The sequence below is a fragment of the Apus apus genome, chromosome 2 (genome assembly GCF_020740795.1).
Source record: "Apus apus isolate bApuApu2 chromosome 2, bApuApu2.pri.cur, whole genome shotgun sequence".
Lineage (NCBI taxonomy): Eukaryota > Metazoa > Chordata > Aves > Apodiformes > Apodidae > Apus > Apus apus.
The window spans coordinates 93,202,564-93,223,547 of NC_067283.1; the positions used below are offsets into that span (position 1 = coordinate 93,202,564).

Sequence of the window (20,984 nt, forward strand, 5' to 3'; positions counted from 1 at the left end):
CTTCCTCTTTGTTCAAGCTTTTTAGTCAGCTGAGGATCTGAGGCAGTGGTAAAGCTGAATTAAAAAAAAAAAAATCAACTTTCTGGGTTTTTTTAAAGCTAGCTAGTTAAGACAGCAGAATTTCTTCCTTACTCATTACATAAAATTTGTCTAATGTTCACCTTTCCTGCAAATGCAGAATTTATTTTGCAATTGGCCTTTTCACCCTTCTCCTTCCTTCACTTTCTTTCAGGGTAGTTAAAATATTCAAACTGTAAGCTCAAGCTGCATACTTACATATGCACTTATAATTATGCTTTACATGCTGCTTCCTTACACATGATGTTTAATAACTTTTGCTACTGTGAATCTTTCAGCTGTAGTTGTTGCAAAGGATATAACTGTTTTGCAAGCACAGGTTTTTTGAATTAGAAGTAGTCAGCTCTCCCACACTGCTCATCTCCCAGAGTACAGCAACACTTTACTTAAGGATGCTGTTATAATAAATGACTACGTGTCTCAGCCTGTAGCACTCCCCTCCTTGTATTAAAATCTGTTTGATAACATCTTTGCCAGTTCAGGCAGCATAAGTGGGATGGATGCAGCAGATACAGCAGAGCTAGAACTATGCTTTTACAATCTAATAGCTGTACTTTTGTTGCCAATTTGAGAAATGAAACAGGTAAAACACTTGGTGCACACACTTGAAATAGGACTTCATGAGAATTTGTTTGGAGTAGAAACCAACTGGAATAAGACACAAAGAATCCACAAGCTACTGAGTGGAACCACCACAAAAATGGAGTGTACTGATTTGCCACTCCATGTAAACCAGGTCGACATAGAAGAGATTGAGTTTCTACCAACAGAAACAAATACTACAAATTACATGTCATTTTCTTGTTTTAAACTGCTCACAGTGCTCTGTATCCACTGGTTTTGATTGTGCTAAAATAAAAACCACCGCCCTTTGATTTCTTCAAGCCAACAAAACCACTGAAGTAAAAAAAAAATTACAAATAATTACATACAGTAAATAAATTTACTAAAAAACCAACCCTAACTTCCCAAACAATACTGCTTTAATAGATTTGGCACTTTCACCACGTTTTACTAAGTACAACTTTCCACAGTACCATATGCAATGCTAAATCCTAAGTGAAAAAAAACCCTAGTGTTCATTTCTAACTGGGGGAGAAGCGAGGGAGGGACACAACAAAGCACACCAATAAAAACACCTAGTCTGTACCAAACGTACCTCTCCTTTAGGGAATTTAGTAGAAAAAAAACTAACCTACCACTTATAATTTAACACCAAGCTCTGCCTGGCAACCAGGATTATAGATTTATGCTGAACACAATCTTATGTTCGAATACAGAGATAAGCAGCATTATCCCAAAACCCAAGAGAATTCCAGCATTCTGTAACAGGAAGTACCCCCAACGGCTACATCCATGATCACTGGCATCATTGTGGAGCATTTCAGGCACCTAAACAAACAAGAAAGTGTTAAATGCATTAAAAATAAAGTTACTTCAAAAACCCAGTTCTTCAACTGTGAGAAGTCTTACTGCTCTGGTCTTTTCTGTTGACTGCATTAATACTACTCTTTGAATTAGGTGTCTCTCAACATGAACAGTATTATCAGAATGTACTTTCATATTTAGAGAATCTGTGATGTTCTAATTACTGTTTTTTGTTATAATTATGCTGATGTCTTAATCACAGCCTGAACAAATGGTTGGCTTATTTACCAACTCATTTAATCAAGTCACACCAAGAATTTTAGTCTTAAAAAGACAGTTAAAGTTTTAACAAACATTCACCAAATATTTTGAATTTCTGAGGTACCTACTTATGAGGTACAGTACAGGTTTTAATACAATTCTGTCTTGATCCCAAGAAGCAGTAACAAATGGACGATGTCTCTGCCCACTGAAGGGGCTTGGAACTAGATAATCTTTAAGATCCCTTCCAATCAAAACCTTTCTGATTCTGTGTTTTGCTGCAAAAGTGGAAGCACATTTGGTGGTGCCAACAGCATGCAACTTGCAGCCTTACTGCCTATCTGCTGTATTAACCACTGCCAGAGCAATATTTTTCCTCTAACTGCCTGTGTTTAACAACTAAGGGAGAAACAATCCCTGTTCCTACAACAGTCTAAATAAAATGGCTTCCACCTTAACACTGAACTTCCAATTTAACATTTCCTTACACTGCACACTCATCAGTATCTTCAAATGCAGAAACAAAAAATAAACAGAGGGAGAAGAGGTGGAAGAATGTGAGATCAAAATACACTTGGCATTAATTCTTAAACTATGTTACCTAAACCAAGTAGGTCTAGCCACTTACCATATCCACAAGAGCCACATACATGAACAAGCCAGCAGTAAGTGCAAATATCCACATTGAAACGTTGTCTGCATAATGGCCGATAAGGATCCCGGTCATCATTCCAAGGTAGGCCAGCATAGCTGACAGAGCATTATAAAGCACAGCTTGCTTGACAGTCATACCAGCTTTTAGAAGTACAGCAAAATCTCCTACCACAGGGAAAAGAAAAAACAAATTTTCATCCTCAGGTCATTATTGCAGTGTTCCCAAGGTCTTCTCTTACTTAAAGGAGCACTAATCTATTTTTATGCCGTCATCTGCCTTATTTTTTTTCCTTCTGGAAATCAGAAATCACTGGGCAACAGAAAACTGAGAAGTGCACATGAAGAACAACACAGCAACAAACACTGTAATAACCTTACAGGCTTAGGATTTTTGGAAGAAGCAGCTTTTAATATTTTGTATTGAAACCAACATTGTAAAATACCTGATATGCATGAGCGTTCTAAACAAGTAATAAAACATTCCCACTTTATTGCATAAAGCAATACTGATAATTGCATTTATTATCCTGTTACTGTTCTTTTTTCTTTGTCTGTTTCATAAATTTAGAGAGTATTTATTAATTTCTCTGTAGGATCATTAACATCTTATTTTCCCTTGAAGGAATGATAGACTACCAGCCAGAAAGGGGTTTTCCATCATTCAAAATAGTGTGGGTTTTTTTGTTTAGATAAATTAGATCTAAATCAGAGTAAAATACAATTTTATAAATTTGAAATAAAATGGATTCTAGATAAAAATATTACTTCCAGTTAAAGTAAACAAAAGCCATCTTCAAAGCTGAGTTCAGTAATTAGTTACAACAGCTGTTCCCAAAATATATTGCAATTAAAATGAACTGATATGTCATAAACATTGTTCAGAATTACTAACAGAATTATTCAATTTTATCCCCAGCTACCTTCAGCTAGTCCCAGTTGTTTCAATATTCCTACAGCACTTTGTGACCTCTGTTAGAGAACATATTTCTGTCAAGTTTTTTGAGCTGATTAGAGAATCACAATTTAAATTTTAAAGTCTTTTTCTTCCTTTCAAAGCCAACAGAACAGTTGAATCTAAAATTATCAGATTCATAACATGAATTTATTTTGCATATTTGTAACAACAACGTTTAGTATGTGTAATTAATACAAGTTCTATGATTCCTGTGGAATCTATATTAAGATGAACAAGATTAAATTCCTTCCATGTACGTTTTCTTTAGAGTAGTGTATTTCTGTACAACATTGTTGTACAGACAATTATATATCAAACTGTTTAATAAATAGTTTGATGTATACACATACTGGTTTACAAGTCCCAGCAAATGAAATTGAACATTCTACTTTCTAAGGAATTAAACTTTAAAGTGCAAGCAAACAGTTCTCTCCTCATTCTATACACCACATGACTGTGGCCATGACAGCTAAGAAAGAATTACCAGTTACACATTCAAAATTATTTGACAATTAGAAAGATCAGCTTCATTCCAAGTTAAACCAAGCTGCACTGCAAAATGGCCAAATAACTGTATTTACAAGGTAAGACACATGCATTCCCATAAGAAATTATGGTCATGAATTTAAATCACTAGCACTTGAAAAACAAACTATCTCTAGTAAAGATTTTTAAATAGTTCCAAGTGTACAGCTACCACAGATTTTTGCAAAGCTTAATGGAAAAGCAGCAAGTGTTATGCAGAAAGTAGTTCAACTGATTGTGACCTTCCGTTCATCAGCACAAATGCAAGACAAAGATGTGAGAAAAACAAATTCTGACACGTATTCCCCTGCAATTCAGTTTACGTGGCTACAGAGAATTAAAAATTTCAACTGAACTATACAGAGCCAGTTGTAAGTAACTGCAAGACAGAGTTTGAAACCAAGTATAAAACATTCTTTGACTAAATTAGAAGTATTCTTGAGTAGACAACCTGAAAGAGATTAAGTTTTCCGATGAAACTGTGCTGTGCCACAGAAGGAAATCAGTTACTCTCCAAAGTGCACCTGGAAGTACCTAGGTAGCTGCAGCATATAGATACCAGGGTCTTACCTAGCTCATGAGGTAATTCATGGCAAAATACAGCCACAGAAGTGCTTAAACCACTAGATAACCCTTCAGTAAAGGCTGCTCCTATGAAGAGACAAAAAAAACCCGCAACAACAAATTAAAAACATTACTGCATATTCAGACATCAAGTTCAGAAATATTATTGCACATGCTCATATCAGATTAGAACATATTAGTTTCACTCAAATGTTTCTTATGCTTAGGAAGCATTTAAACTTTAACAGTTGTGTATGCCTTTTAAGTTTCAAAATTAGAAGCAATATGGAATCCTCCAAAATAAATTTCACTACCTTATTTCTGAACTAAGTCAAATACCTTTCAACAATACAACCCTCCCAAAAAATGCAGTAAATGGAAATACTGTCAGAAAAGACACTTTTTTTAAAGATACAAAGGGAAGAAGGCAGCTCAACTACTTCAAAATCAGACACTGGAAAAAGAGAAGCCAATTCAACAGTTAAGAGAGGCTACATGGTCATGTGAGATAAGGAGCAAAAGGCAGTGAAAAGACAGCTTCCACATAAGTGAATCATCATACTTTAAGTGGAAGAAAAAAAACCCAAAACAAAACACAAAACCCCCTTAAACTAGTCCAACAGTCCTCATCTTTTTTGTTTTCTCCAATCCTGTTGCTTGCTATTTTTCTTAATTGACAGCAGCTCAGGAGGAAGCTGCCCAGACCAGGGCTGAAGAGCAAAACCTCAGCTCACAGACAGCACAGGAGGTCCCCAGCTGCATGCAGAGCCTCACCAAGGGGTGCAGCAGAACCCCAGCCAGCTTCCTCTTCAGCTGATACCAGGAACTTGCCAGGAGGCCACAGGGCCCAATCACAGCAGGTTGGCAGGCAGGGCACCCAGGAGTTCTGCTTAGAGAGGAAGAGCTATAATGGCAGTAAGACCACAGGAGACAATCCTCTCTCTCTGCTGGGGTTGCCTCTACCCAGATGTAACTTCTGAGGGTGAAAACTGCCATACAGGTCTTTATCTGAAAGAAAGGACTGACGTTCCTGGCTGCAGTGCCAGCAACAGCAACCTTACCTCTGCGGTGCACACTGTAGCACCCAGTGAAGGAGATGCAAGCAGCAGTGAGCCGACAGCTCTGGATGAGGGATAACAAACAGGGGATTGAGAGGGTTGTCAGAAGAGGTTCTACAGAGACAAAAGCCCAACTCCCTTCAGACTAAAGTGGCAGGACCAAAGCAGTGCTTTAACAGGAAACATGAGCTCCCAGATGGGTAACATTTGAAAATAGTGAAGCCTGGTGACAGAAAGAATCCTCAATCCCTAGCAGATTTGCAGCTGATAATCTAAAGATGGTCATGACCCTGGCAGCAGAGAGAGGATAAAGGAGTTCTGCCCAGCCCAGAATATTTGCTCAGTACATCAGATTAGGCCAGCAATACGAAAAAAAGATTTTCAGTGGCAGGAGATTCCTTCACATGCAGGAAAGAGGGCAGACCTGCCTATCAGAGCTCCTGCCCAGGGAAGTAATTTTTTTTTGTGTAGAGCCTGTCTTGATGATGCTATGGAGACATCACCAAAGCTTGTTTGGCCTATCATGGATAAAAAGACTCCCTAGAAAGACAGAATACAAGTCATTTTTTTCCCTGTCTATATAAAAGTTTCTTGACTGCACAGAGCTCCAGTATAAAACCACATATGAATGCATCCCTTGTGCCTTTTGAGTCTCTTGGTCAGGATCAGGACAACACTAGGAATATGGAAACCACCTAGCCAAGAAAAGGTGGTAGGTAAGGCTACCTGTGAATAACCACACAAGACATCATCATTCACATCAGTTTTCAGTTCTGAAGGTAACAGCACTGGGCACACACTCCAGGATGCTCCTTAATTGTATTGGAAATGGTTTCCTTGTGCAAATGATAGAAGCTCTAATCCAGACAGGATTAGAGTTCTCCTTGACCCACTGCTCACAACAAAAAACTGAGAGCAAATAGAGCAAAAAATGGCATCTTGAGCTCTAGTGAGCATGAGGTAACTAAGTTCAGGACACAGAAGGAGGCTGGGAAAGGAAGAAGCAAAATTAGGACTCTGAATTTAATGAAGCAGAGTTCAACTTACTTCAAGAATTGCAGGTTAGAATACTCTGGGAATCAAAGGGGGAAAAGCACCCAGAAGAGATGGCTGATTTATAAAGCAAACTTAACAGAGTGTGCAAATGAACTACCCTGTTTGTACAGGAACACTAGGACTTCCAACAGAAGGCACACCCAGTTAAGCAGAGTGTGTCTTAATTCATTAAGACTCAGAAAGGAAACAAAAAGTAGAAACAAAGAGTAGCAACAAGAGAGATAAAACAGTAGAACAAAAAGTAGGAAGACCAAAGCCCAGCTGGAGCTAAGACTAACAGGACATGCATTCTTGGGTGCATTAAGAAGCTGGTAGCCAGTAGGTCAAGGGAGGTTATCCTCCCCCTCCATTCTGCCCTGGTGAGGCCATATCTGAAATAGTGTGTCCAATTCCAGGCTCCTCAGTTCATAAACGATAAGGAACTACTGCAAAGAGTCCACTGCTGGGCCACAAACATGATTAGAGGAATGGAGCTCCTGCCCTATGAGGAGAGGCTGAGAGAGCTGGGTCCGTTTAGCCTGGAGGTGACAAGGGGGATCATAAATGCTTATAAATACTTAGAGAGTGGGTGTCAGGAGGATGGGTCCACTCTTTTCACAATGTCTGATGACAGGACAAGGGGCAAGAGGAACAAGCTGGAGCATAGGAGGTTCAAGTTAAGCATAAGGAAAAACTTCTTTACTGTGAGGGTAACAGAGCACTGGAACAGGCTGCCCAGTGAGGTTGCTGGAGACATTCAAAAACCCGTCTGGACATTTCCTGTGTGATCTGTTGTAGGTGATCCTGCTCTGACAGGGGGGTTGGACTAGATGATCTTCAGAGGTTGATTCCAACCCTGACAACTTTATGAGATCAACACTAACAAGAAACAACTCTACAGGAATGCTACCTGAGAAACAAAGTGCAGGAAAAATTTGGGTCTGTTGATGGATGGGAAAAGGAATCAAGTAGCAGACACTGAAGGCTGAAGCACCAGCACCACCTCTACCTCAGTCTTAACAGACAATGCCAGGTCCCAAATCCCAGCACTATTCCAGGAATAAAGAGATGGAAAACAGAAGAGAAGCAACAGTTTGGAGACACTTAGAAAAAACTAGGCATGCTCAGATGCATCCCAGGATGGGCTACAGAAGGCTTTAGTGGAACTCTGCAAAATTATTAACACTGCTCCCAAGGCAAAGGACAGGACCTAGGACAAAAATCAGTCTAACCTCAGTTCCTGGAAAGATCATGTTGAATATCTTCTTCAAATCCCTCTCCAAAGCCTTGACCCAGCTTGAATAAATTACTATAAAGACGGCAACTGCAGCAAATACAACATAACTTGACTTTAGTAGGATTTCTGACACTGTCTCCTACAACAGTCATCTGGGAGCAGACAAAATACAGGCTTCACAGTTAAAATGACTGCACATTGGCTGGACTGCTGAGCTAACAGGGCTTGATGGCTGGCTAGTAACAGGTAGAGTACACCAAGACAAACACTGTGACCCATTTTCTTCATCATCTTCACTCTCCTCAAGGTGCACTAGGCAAGGTGCTATGCACTAGGTAGTAGATACTATGAAAAATTTCTTCACTAAAAGGATTATCAAGTACTGGAACAGGCTGCCCAGGGAAGCAGTTGAGCCACCATCCCTGGAGTTATTTCAGAGACATGTAGATGATGCTTAGGGTTTAGCGGTAGACTTGGCACTGCTAGGTTAATAGATGGACTTGATCTTAAAAGTGTTTTCCAACCTAAATGATTCCATTATTTGGATGAAACAGATTGCATCCAAGTAGAAAGGGATGACTTGATGGATCAAGCACTAGAGCTTTAGACAAGGAACACCACTATAAACTTGAAGACTAGGCCAGCAGAAATCTTATGAAGCTCAAAGAAGAAAAGTGAGAGTTCTGCACACAGGGCAGAATAACCTCATAGTACAAGGTAGAAACCGACTGGCTGGAAAATAGCCTTCCCAGGAAAATTGAGAGGATTATGATGGACAAGTTGAATATGAGCCAACAGTGTGCTCTAGTTGCAAGTACAGTAATCTGCAACCTGCGTAACCTTAGAAGCAAGGCCAGCAGACTAAGTTCTGGTGAGGCTGTTCCTGGGATTCTCTGCCAGCTTTGTGGTGTCCCATTTCAAGGTGGATATGAATACTGTCCAACAGAAGCTAACAAGATGATCAGAAGTCTACAGCATAAGGCCTGAAAGCTTGAGGAAGCTAGCTATATTTAATGTCCCTCTCCACCAGACTAAGGAGTGATCTGACAGCAGCTTCTAAGTACCTTTAGTGCAGTCACAAATACTAGGGAGCCTAACTCTTCAACATAGTGACAGATGACACAACAGGGGGAGAGGCTGCAAATCACCACTTGGGAACTTTGGGCTGGACATTAATAAAACTTTTGTTATTAAGAGACATTAGTGCAACACTAGGAGAGGTCAGCCACAGATGTGAAGGAATCTCCCCATCTCTGGAGGTTTTCAAGAATTGACTGTGCAAAGCCATGACTGATGCAATCTAGCATTCCCAAGAGCTGTTTCAAGCAGAAGGTTCAACTAGATGACCTCAAGATGTCACTCACTTCTGTGACTCTATTTGTGAAGTCCACTTCAGAGATGCACAGCACGCAGGACAAAAGCTATTTTGACTTTTGGCCTCAGCAGGAGTGTTTTTCACCATGCTCCAAAACCTTCAGTCATACAAGTCTATACAGTAATTACCAGGTAATTGACAGGAGTTACTGCTACCTGACTAGCAGAAGAGGTTATTAGTGAACACTATCAACCTTTTGTATCTATCAGTCTGATAGTTTTTTACCCCTCCCAAACATAGCTTTATAGTTCTAGATTTGGATTTTCAGAGACAGGATAGCTACAGTTAACTCCTACTAAGACAGCAGAAACCAGCATTTAATCAGGCTTCAGATTCTGAGGAAATCAGGTAATAAGTAGAGGAAGGCAGATAATAAATTACCTTCTCCCATGCCTGCAATCCTCAATAATCTACAAGTTCCTGTATATTACTGTCTGTATACCATGTTTTTCTAGTCTTATCAGAGGAAAACTAGAAATACAAGAATCCAGCTTAATCACACATGATAAAATTTAATTCTGGGGCCACAAAGGCCACGAACTAAACAAAACTCGACTGCTTTGCAAAGTACTTCAGTGGTTGATATGGCTGTGTACGCTACAGGTACATAACAACCAAAGTACAAGTTTAAATAGTAGGAACATCTATTTTCATTTTTCATTGCTAAAAAAGATGCCTTGAAAGATTAACTGAAGACTACATTAATATATCTAGTATTATCATCTCACAATAAATTGATTTATGTTGTGATGTATTAAAATACGCTTAAAACATAATTTGTCTCAAAAGAACTAAAGAAAAATATACACAAGATCAATGCAAAAATAAAGTGTTCTGCTTTTCAATTATTTAGTTGAAGCTACACAGAAAAGTTTCAATCACAGAAGATAATATTGTACAATTAGTGAGAGACAGCTGTTATAGAAAAGCACTTTAAAATCTTATTCTTACATAATTAATGTAATAGATTTGAGGAAAAAAGTAATTGATGGAAGTTATTAATAAGAATCACATTAAGTGAAACCACTTAAGTGGAAGGTTACCCTGGCTAAAGCTATCTTCCCAGAAGCATTCAAATCTTCACTTAAATACAGGTGAAATACTATACAAGTAGTACTGGTATTTTCACATCATCATCAAATCCATGCTTTTCCATAATACTTTTGAGCACATCCAGAACTGAAGGAAGCCTACATTTCCATTAGCCTGAACAAGCTACACAGAACAACTTCTAAAATCTATTGCTCTCACTTGTCCAATAAGTCTTTATTAAATCTTCCTCATACTTTTCACTTCATAACTATAGTGTCATAGCTCCTTCCCAAATCTCCCTAATGCCAAGAGGTAATTGATTCTGCATGTCATTTGTATGCAAATCCTCCTTCCACCCCATTTTCACTACTGAACTGCTCAGAAATTTACATTCCATGCTTCAACTTTCATCAAAAATGAGATTAAATCAGATGGTGTCTTTTCACATTATATTCTGAATTGATTCTATTTGAACAATTTCACATACTGTGAGGAAACAGTTATTATTGAGTTTGCTCCTCAAACAAGAATGAACTTGTTCTACAATAAAATTTACAGAAAGACTGATGAACTGACCCCAGTATACTGTACAAGCTGGAAATTAATCCAATACCTGTGAATTCAGAGATGAGTTCAAATACTAAAGTCAAGATTATGAAAGACTAGCATAAGAACCGAGGATTACTGATTTGACGTCACTTTCTAGAACTTAATTTAACCTTTTAAATTTGCAATACCAGTAGTCTGATATTGCTTTCCTCCTAGACAAAACAAGGAAGTTCCCAAACCCTACCTCCCAGCAAGAAGTCCAAAACTTAATATTAAATATGTTATTTCTGTGATAAAGAAATACTTTCATTGAAGCACTGACAAAAAAAGACTGAACTACAACAACATGTAAGGGAAAAACCAGGACAAAATATATATATTCTGATTACACGTAAAATAACTGCTTATACCAGTTTAAATTTAAAAACTCCCACAAAAATGGACTATTGTGCTCAACTTTTAAGAATAAGATTTGAGGATAACTGGTGTTTAAAAAAGTAACTTTTCTAAAAATGCTTTTTCAAGAAGAGAGACTGAGTCTGTTTTGAGACTGAGGACAGCACACCGAGTATCTGAAGGTATCTACTTGTGCTACACTATTTTAATCAGTGCAGACACCCTTAATCCAAAAATCTGCATAAAGGCAACATAGACTTTATTGGTATCTTTGCCATTAATCATATTTCTGACATATACCAGCTAACTAATGTCCTACTAATTAATGCCCTATTCACATGTTCCTAGGATACAAAAAGCAGCACAAACCTTCTGTGGAAGGTTAGTACAAGCACTATGGAGAACTACCATGTTGTTGTTTAGTGGACAGGAAGATCTGTATGTGATAGCAGTGCTATGCAAAATTGTAAAAGCACCGTAGAGAATACAATGCCTTGGACCAAATTCATCCTACAATAAAATGAATGCTAGCCTACCTCCTACAGCACAAAACTCACAGATATATGTTGCCTAATACATGCAAGTAATCTTCAGGCTAAAGCACAGAGAAACCAGGGTCCCACCTCCCTGCTCACCAGTGCTCTGGGGAAATTTTTGTGTGATGTGTAACCAGGCCCAATATAGGCAAAGCCAAATGTTCAAAGCATAGAACCTGACCATGCTGTGTAACAAGTAAAGATGGAAGAAAAAAAGAAACAAAGCAGCTAATAATACTAGTGGCCTGATTGAAGTGAAAAAAAGTTACTTTATATGTGACCAAAAAGACAACCTTGTCTTAAAAAAAACAACTCAAAAAGGAATTGCTAAGCACACACAGGCCTTGAAATACAAAGTCAGTTCTAAGTTCTAAATACTGTTTTATAAGCCTAGCTTTAGTTTTGAAGGTTATCTTTAACTTTGCAAAAAGTAAGAAATAAAGTTTTTAGATTTCCCAGAGAACCACAGCTGTAAGCACATTTTGTTCCACCTAGTCACTACCTCCAGGCTGTTAAACTGAGTCTGAGTCTCTTATTCATTCAGAGCTCTTACCAGATAAAAGTTTAGGCTTCAAAGATCCACCACTACTTGGTTATGTTCCTAATAAAGAGGTGACAGCAAGAAGACTTCACTGTCCTCACATACAACCAAGCTGCAGTGTCCAAGCTACCACTTACCAATTGCTAGGCCATCACTAAAATTGTGTAGTCCATCTCCCATAATCACCATCCATGCCAGAGTTGCTATCCCAGCATCCTTCAGTTCCTCAAGTGAGTAGCGTTGACTGTGACTGTGGGGATGATGGTTCTGATGATGATGATGATGCAGAATATGATGGTAGTCGTGGTGATGATGACTAAGATGATCTGTCTGTCCTAGAGTATCGTGTAAGTGAGAATGACATTTGTTTCTACAGCCCCTGGAAGTGTACTCATTGTCAACCTCCTCTAGATGAGAATGAGCTATCATCACTTCCTCCTCTTCTTGTACAATTGGCTGCTGAGAAATGAAGGGCGATGGATCTTGAGAGTCTGTCCCTAGATAGCCCTCAGGCCCTGTTACAAAAAAAACAGGGGATAATATTACACATTTTTTTTAATCACCTAGGAAGCAAAGATACAGTAAACAAGTTGAATAAGCGACATGGAAAAGAAGAAACCAGTAAGTTTAGCAGTTGAGACTAATACCCCAGCTTCTTGTAACCCAAAGTTGTTTTGTTTCCCCAGGGTTTCCACAATTTGTCTTTAATCAGATTTCTGAGATAATTGCCAATAGTTCAAAATAAGAAAAATTGTAGCTTCTGTTACTTACTACTGAAGCAGCCCCTACATTACAGCCACAAATGCCTGCTCTAAAAGATAGAAAAAAAAGCTTTTAACACAACAGCATAAGGCTGTATGTCCCAGTTTCACAGAATGAAGGCTGTTAGTTCAATTGCTTCACAAAGCGTCTGGAAAGCATATGCCATTTATTCATCTCAGGGCTTAAGAATAAGAATGCAGAAGAGACTTATGAAAACTCCTCTATTAAAAATACAGGAGTTTAACTTTCAACAACTGAAAAATAAACACTCAAAAAGAGTCATCAACATAGACCATGAAACGTCCTCATATAAACATGAGTGTCACATGAAGGTTAGATACTTTAACTCCTACAACTTGCTAAATTCTTCCCCTGCAATTAAGTGAATACTTTTATTTTTTCTGCTGTACCAACAACTTCTGCTAGTCACAAAATTCTGAAAAAATGAACATCTCTTAGCTACAAAAGCTAGCAAGTGAGGTGTGTTTTAGCTTACTGCATGATCTTGGGGACACGTGATCATTTGCAATACAAATACTTCAAGTAACCTCTAGGATTTTAGATTATCCACCTTATAGCTCAATAAATAAATAACAAAATATATGAAAAAATACTTAAGATATACAGGAATCTAAATAAGGGATTACACAAAACATTTAACAGTCTAAAAAGAGTTGTAGAAGCCAGTAGGTACAAAAACCTGTGAATTCATTACTTCCAACCTACTGATCCTTTTTAAAGGAAAGCAGCAAACAGAGCTAGTCCTCTACATATCAATGCACAGGCAGGTTTTGTTTTGAAAAGAATTAATACAGGTAGTGATCTAACCTACAGTAAGAAGCAGATCTATGAGCTGCCATTAGTTAGGTGGTTTTTTTTAAACAGCACTGCCACAAAATAACAACATGCAATATTGCTGAGACTTACGATCGTCTGCATCTAACTTTTCTTCATTTGCTGAGAACTTCTTACTTTCTCCATCATCTTCATTTTTTTTCTTATTCCAAAAGAAAATACTGTAGTTATGAATATTTTACTTTTTTTCAGGATATACATGAGTAATATTATATTCACAACATTCATGCAGCCTGTACAGAAAGAGGACAACGTGGAAGCTATATAGAGCACAGAAGAGGAACATTACAAACTCATTTAAGTCCAATACAACAAAGGTTCCTCAGGCTCAACAGGACAAAAAAACCAATCAAAATCCAAACAAACCCACACACATACACACATGAATACCCCACACTTTTGAACAAGGAATAAGCAGAGGTGCTCATCTGAGAAGCAAAACACATCAAGTAGAGTAAAATTTATTCCACTGTTCTTTCCATTGTAATGCCATTTATTTTTTCCAGCGTACTGAAGAAAAATCAGGTAAAATCTGTAATTATTGCTCACTAGTGTTTGCATCACAATTTATAATGAGTGATTCAGTATTTAGAAAGGCATAGTTATTCTAAGAGGAAATCTATTCCCAGTAGCTGAGAGAAGGACACAGAAAAAACTTGCTTTGCTTGGAATTCTTCATGTCCTCCTTTGGCAAATAAATTTATCTAGAAATAGGAAAAGTGATCCTATTGCTCACAATCAGTTTAATTTCAGTATAAATCACAGCAACACAACCTCCTGTGACCAAAGTCAAAGAGCTTACAGGGCATCTGCTCCAAGACTGCTGCCTTAATGACCAACACTCCAACTAAAGAGAGATTATCAGTCATTGCAGTAGCCTAGAAATTAGCTACTTTTAAGCCAAGTAATTTACTAGCTTTCTTAAAAACAAAGATATTAAGATATTGCCAGCTTTTACTGATTTTTTTGCCAAGTCAACTTTTACATCATTGCCTGTAACAACTGTATGAGGCCATCCTATCAGGATCACCTTGAGATGTAAGCAGGAAGTCAATAATGAACAATAGCTTCTTAAATCACTCTGGGCGCTATTAGATGTTTCCTTATGAAACAATCTACTGTTTGTGTTAAGCCTGTGCTGTATGTTTGGTTAAGGAAATAGCTCAGAGGTCTTCCATAACAGGACCACACAAAAAAGTTATCATGTAGTTTAAAAGGACACATATCACTACTAAACGAGATTATAACACTAATCAAGTGAGCAATTGCTATGAAATCCAGACAGATAGATGATACTCAAGTTTGTTTAAAAGTGCATTCAGAAATGATCATGCAATACAATGTCACTTCAAAATAATAGTTTCTCTACCTTTTTCTTCTTGTCTTTAAACTGCTTTATTAAAGTGATCAAATGCTCCACTAGAAACATGAAATACAAGCCTCCAAGTGCTGTAAGTCCCTTCCATGTAGAATCCAGGTAATCACTCTCCTCTGTGCTTTGAAAAATGAGATTTTTGAACATAGAGCCTTTATTTTGTTCAACCAGAGGTTTTTCGTGGTGATGGTTTCCATGAGACTATGGAGAGAACCCAATGGGAAAGTCATCATATTAAAAAAAAAAAATAGTAACATAAGAAACAAAGTATTCTTCACATTCTTTCCCTCAAGTCTGGAGTCCAGACTTAGCAATTTTCATGAGGTAAATGCTCTGGTTTCAAACTGAAAAAATTATGAATAAATCTGTTGATAGGCAGAGACACTGCAAGGCCTGCATCTCCTCACTGCAGCTACCTCCCTACCCCTCAATACAAGATGCACAACTGCCCCCCTTGACACCAAAAAGGAAACTGCATTTTAAGTAGTCATCACAGGCAGCACACCTATTATTTCCCATGTAAAACTGCTCATAGACACCAAACACCTTTTTCTACAAGGAACTTAAGAATAATCTTCTTTAAAGGAAGTCTGACATTCGTCCCCTCTTCACTGGCTACTCTTACATTTAGAATAAAAAACCCCAACTTCTTACTCACACTTTTATATTTACATAACCTCACAGAGCAAATGCAGAAGTAACTGGCAGGAAGAACCCCCTGATGAATGACAGGCAGGGCTCAGAAACCACCACAGGATCTGCAGTCCTTTTGATCCATCTTATCTAAGATCTGGAACAAGTTACCTTTTCTGGTGCTGAGGGAGGGAGAGAGCAGGGCAGAGGCAGTGTCTATTTAAGAGCTTCAAGAAAGCTAGAAATTTAGTAATCATACTCCAATTTCATTGTCCACATTACATAATAGCACTATATGTAACTCCAAAGTCTATCAAGTAATGCTTTCCCAGGACTTCCGAAATGCTTGAATCCAATAAAAAAAATTAAAATGGATATGCAATCAACACTGGTGGCTGATAACAGAAAATACTGGAATATCTATTCCACATTGAAAGTGCATATTTAAATACAGCAATTTCTGCTATCTATAAAGTTCATTAAATTGGAAAAAGAAAATAGAGGCAGTATTGCAATAAGTGACTAAAAATTTATGCAAAATTCTTGCATGCAAGGAATAGCAAGTGACTTAACAGCATTTATAGCTGAGAACAGTAAATACATTGAGAGATAATGGTGTGAAGTTCTTACATTGAAAGGCCTGTGAAATGACTAATACTAACAGTTCTAAATGGGAAACCTTACCACCAGATAATCTACTTTACCAGGCTAAGAAGTCACTCACCAAATAGGTATTAATAGGGATTTAAATTCTCACTAAGTAGTACAGACAGGTGTCAAGTTTTCTGCTTTGAGATAACGAATGAAACAGTAATTAATACTTACATGTGGAAGGAGATGCAAGAACGCATCTCCACTCAAAGTTCCCACAGCCAATGCCACAAGAAAACTTAGAAGAAATTTGAAAAATACACGATTCATCAGAGGTACCAATATAACACCCAGTAAGGAAAGAAAGCTGATGACAGAGATGGATATAAAACCTCCAATCCAAGCTGGGAAAAAAAGAAAAAAGTAACATCAGTAAGTAACCGCTGTATGAGATTTTGATGCTTAACATTCCTGTTATCAATCACACCTGATCATTTGATTAATTGGATATTAATAAATGGTACACCCCACCACAAAAATTACTCTCTAGATACAGTCAAGTGCCAGAAGAAAATTACAAATTTCTTTCCACTTTGAAATAAGTGTATAACTACCATAAATAGGTTTCCAGTAATCTTTTATTCCGTGTCAAAAAAATAACCTACCTATTCGCAGAGAGTAACTGTCTGAAGGATGTTCAGCTTTTTCACTAGTTGCATGGACTATGCAGGATTTGCCATCAATCTGATTAATAAGAGCTGGACAGAGGTAACTGAACTCAGTAGGAGTCAACAATACTTGAGTGCCTATTCCATGAGACTGCATCAGTTTTGATGCACTGGAGCACTGTGGAAAGACACAAGTGTCAAAAGATTAACCAGAACCAAAATACCATGATATATATCAAGAGGACTACACATGCCATTTTAAGTGAAATGCAGAGGCATCACATGAAAACAGCTGCATCAACAGCAATTAAAAACTGGTAACAAAGCAACTAAGAACCGTACCTCCACCCCCCCATCTGGCTCAGACAGCTAGTTCAGGAATCCTGGGAGATGAGGCATAATTATCACTCATTTTCAGAACAAAGGGGTCAGATGCCTTGCTATGCAAGTAGGAAAAGGCTGACGTTTTTCACTTAGTTTTACAGGCCATATAAGGAAGTCGTAAGGAGGTCAAATATCTTTTCACAGAAGTAATTATTACTATGGAAAGTCTTGTACAGATCATGTCATGCATGCACTTCCCCCAGTGACGATTTCCCCACTGAATGACGTCCAGTCTCTCTAGGTTTCCACCACAGGAGCACTTCTGCTCCAAGTGAGCAGAACACTGGAACAACTTGTGAATTCAGCACCTATGATCACGTGCCACATGACGCCCACTCCGAGTTACCTGGCATGGCTGCATAAATCAAGATCCCAGGGAGAGACTTGCTTTTTAAAGCCCTTAATGGAGAAGGATCTGATTGTGTAAGGAAACTGTACACAACACAACTATGGTCTTAACTGCGAGTTTTTACTATTTTAAAGGAACAGAAAACATTTTGCACCCACCTTTCTCACAATTGCATACAATCTTAAAGAGGAGAGAGAGGGAGGGGGTTGAAGGAGGAAAATGCCAGTTACTTCCCTGCAGTTCTACACCACCTGCCATAAGATTATCTAACACTTGTGGAGCAGCTTTGATAAGAATGACAGTATTTTAACTAGATTTTTTTACCTTCACCACATTATTATGAAAACAAGACAGATTCTGGCAGGGCAGCAAGTTTCAAATTTGAAAAAAGTGTTTATGATTTCTAGTAGTATTTAAAAATTACACTAAATATATATATATAAATCTACAAGTATGTTTATACTTAATGTAAATCCAGTATTCCTTTTTAGGGAAAAAACCCAACTCAATTGCATCTATGTTCTTCTCTGAGCTTGTGAACATAACATTGCTTCAAAATGTTCAAGTTTCAAGGAAAGTTGTGTGAGTTTTGCTATAAGTACCTGACAAATAAGCCATAATAACATTCCCAGTGGATCTGAATTCCCCAGAAAACAAAATAATCAGTCTCACCTCCTGGGTATTTTGCTTTTTCAGTTTAGAATACAGGTAACTTCCTCTTTCTGATTCCTTGGGAGAAGCACGAGACTCATTGGCTTTGCTGCTGACAGGCCAGCTTGCATTGTTGCCACCTGTGGCATTAATGCCATTAGAGCTGGTCTGACCTACACGGGCAACCAGCTTGGCTTCCCCGGGCTGCACACTCTGCAACTCAGAGTGGCCATCTGTGGGAGCAGTGATGATTTCATTAGCCGTGTTCTTGCTGCGTACAAAGTTCTGCTGATGTTCCACATTCTCTACCTTATGAGGCTCCTTCGAGCGACTGCTCCTGTGGTCTTTGCTAGCCTCAGATTCATGATTTGGACAAAGAGTCTTCTCAGTGTTTTTACTCAAAGAAACATGATGATGAAGGTGATGATCGTGGTCATGATCATGGTCTATTTTGATCCGTTTCATTTTGTCTATACCTATGTTCTGGAGCAGTTTTCTAAACCCATCAACTGACAGCGAGTTGTTTTCTCCATAACGATGGAAAAGTTCTTGGAGGTGAAACTTCTGTATTAATCCTGCCAAGTCAATATTAACACAAGCTGCCTTTTCTGGAAAAGTTCTCTCTGATGTATGCACAACAGTAGCTGTCTCCAACCCATGGTAGCATTCACACAGTAGTATGGAAAATGACACAAGGAAAGCGACTGATGTTGCACTCTCCATTGCAGCTTCTTTTTCAGGAAAAAAAATATCTAGAAAACAAACCAAAAAAAGTTAACAGTTTGAATACAACTGATCACATCTTGCTCTGTAATAGATGGTTCATAATTCGTTTTAACAAAAAAAAAACACAACACCACAACATACCAAAGCAAACCCTGCTCAAGGAATCAATGCAGTAAGAGAAAAGCCATTTAAATGTTTTTCACGTCCAGCATTTTTCCCAGCTGTGTGGCCTCAGACAACAGGAGGTGAAGCTGCAGCGAGATCAGAGGCTCCCTAGTGCAAGCTCACCTTTCTTCAGCTTAGCCCGAGTCACTTTCCTAAGCCAAGCTTAGCAATGAGCGAGCATCCTCAAGGCTGCAATAACCGAGCTCTAGGTCAGGCTTTTATGGTGCTAAAAAAAAACCCCAAACCCTTATTATTTCACTCTTAGCAAAAAATCAATACTACGCATTACATTTTCCTACTAAAAAAGCAGAATTCCAAATCTTCCATGGCTGGATTTGCCGGAGCTCTCGGCAAGCCAACACTCCACCAAAATTGTTCACACTGTAGCTGTGTCTTAGCACCGCTGCCATGCAGCCCTTTCCACTAACCAGGCAGACCACTGCTGTTGGCCTAGTGTTCACCAGCGTGAGGCTCGTCTGATGTATCCCACAAGAGCTCCAGCAAGGCTCTGAGTTAGCTGGTGCTGAGGCCGCACGCAGGAGCAGGCCGCAGGGCTGCCGCAGCCCTTCCTCAGGGAAGCACAGAGAGCATCACGCAATACAGAGGACTTAACACTTTGCAACAAGACTATAACCAGCCGTACGAACCCAGCACCAGCGCCGGGACCAGCAGCAGCACGAGTGCGGCCGGTCCTGGCTGCAAACCGCAGCCGAGGGTGTGGGCCGAGCCCGGGCCGCCGCCCCAGCTCTTCCCGAGCCGCCTGTGCCCCGCGGCTGCCCCGCGGCCGCCAGCTCACGCCAGGGCGGGGCCGAGCGCAGCCCCGAAGCGAAGCAGCAGCTCGCCGGGCCGGCCCCCGCCTCACCCGGCGGCTGCTCCCGCCGCGCAGCGAGGCCCGCTCCGCCGCCGCCACCCGCCTAGCCCAGCCGCGAGACGCAGACGCCCGCCCCGCAGCCTGCACCCACCGCCGGGCCGGGCCGGGCCGGGCCGGGCCGGGCAGGAGGTCACCTCGCCCACCGCCGGGCCGGGTCCCGCCGCGCAACCCCGCTCCCCGCGCCGCCGCCACGCGCGGGATAACGGCCGCCCGCCCCTGCCCTACCTCTTCCGGGTACGGCGGCCGGCAGGCGGCTCTCCGGCAGCCAATGGGGAGGCGGGGCGGGCGTCACGTGGGGGCGGCGGGGCGCGTGGCGGTGGCGCGAGCGGGGGTTCGAGGCCAGCGGGCGAGGAGGCGCCGGCGGGGGGAGGGGAGGGGAGGGGGAGGGGGGAGCCCGTCCAGTCGGGAATGTCATCCCAGGGGAGAGCCTGCGGCCCGGAGGCAGGGGGGCGGCTTCCCGAGGGGGTTCCTGCTCTCTGAAAACCCCGGTCGTTCGGAGGCCGGCAGCTCTGCGGGAGGTGTGAAGTCATCCCGGGGCAGGTAAAGCTCAGCGGTGGGTAAAGAGCCGGAGCGACGCTTCCCCCAAAACTCGGGTCGTTCTGGGCTGGGAGCCGCGGTGGGAGCGAGCACAGGAGGTGGTGGCACCGCGTCTCGCAGAGGGGTTGGCGTTGCGAGCTGTGTTCACCTGGTTTCGTGTTAAAGCGGAGCAGCGTTAGAGTCACAGGGTGGAGAATAATCCCTTGTGGAACAGCGCGAGAGTCACAGAATGAGGAATAATTCTTTGTGTATA

General features: G+C 40.3%; 1 protein-coding gene across 1 annotated transcript; it reads right to left on the minus strand.

Moving 5' to 3' along the window:
• Positions 1–541: 541 nt before the first annotated feature.
• Positions 542–20,402, minus strand: SLC39A6 (solute carrier family 39 member 6). The gene is made up of 10 exons (XM_051609246.1): positions 20,286–20,402; positions 18,454–19,184; positions 17,046–17,226; positions 16,615–16,784; positions 15,151–15,357; positions 13,854–13,923; positions 12,302–12,679; positions 4,412–4,492; positions 2,336–2,526; positions 542–1,470 (listed from the first exon to the last, which is right to left on the minus strand). The coding sequence occupies exons 2-10, from the start codon at positions 19,153–19,155 to the stop codon at positions 1,318–1,320; spliced, it is 2,133 nt and encodes a 710-aa protein (XP_051465206.1). The 5' UTR covers positions 19,156–19,184; positions 20,286–20,402; the 3' UTR covers positions 542–1,317.
• Positions 20,403–20,984: the final 582 nt, after the last annotated feature.

What these genes read in the sequence shown, in the direction of transcription:
- SLC39A6 (XM_051609246.1), bottom strand. Translation starts at nt 19,155, where the DNA reads ATGGAGAGTGCAACATCAGTCGCTTTCCTTGTGTCATTTTCCATACTA. An exon ending in AAAAGCAAAATACCCAGGAG is followed by an intron (nt 17,227 to 18,453) that starts GTGAGACTGATT and finishes GTCTTTCCACAG; the next exon opens with TGCTCCAGTGCATCAAAACT. An exon ending in ATGTGGCTCTTGTGGATATG is followed by an intron (nt 1,471 to 2,335) that starts GTAAGTGGCTAG and finishes TTGTTTGTTTAG; the next exon opens with GTGCCTGAAATGCTCCACAA.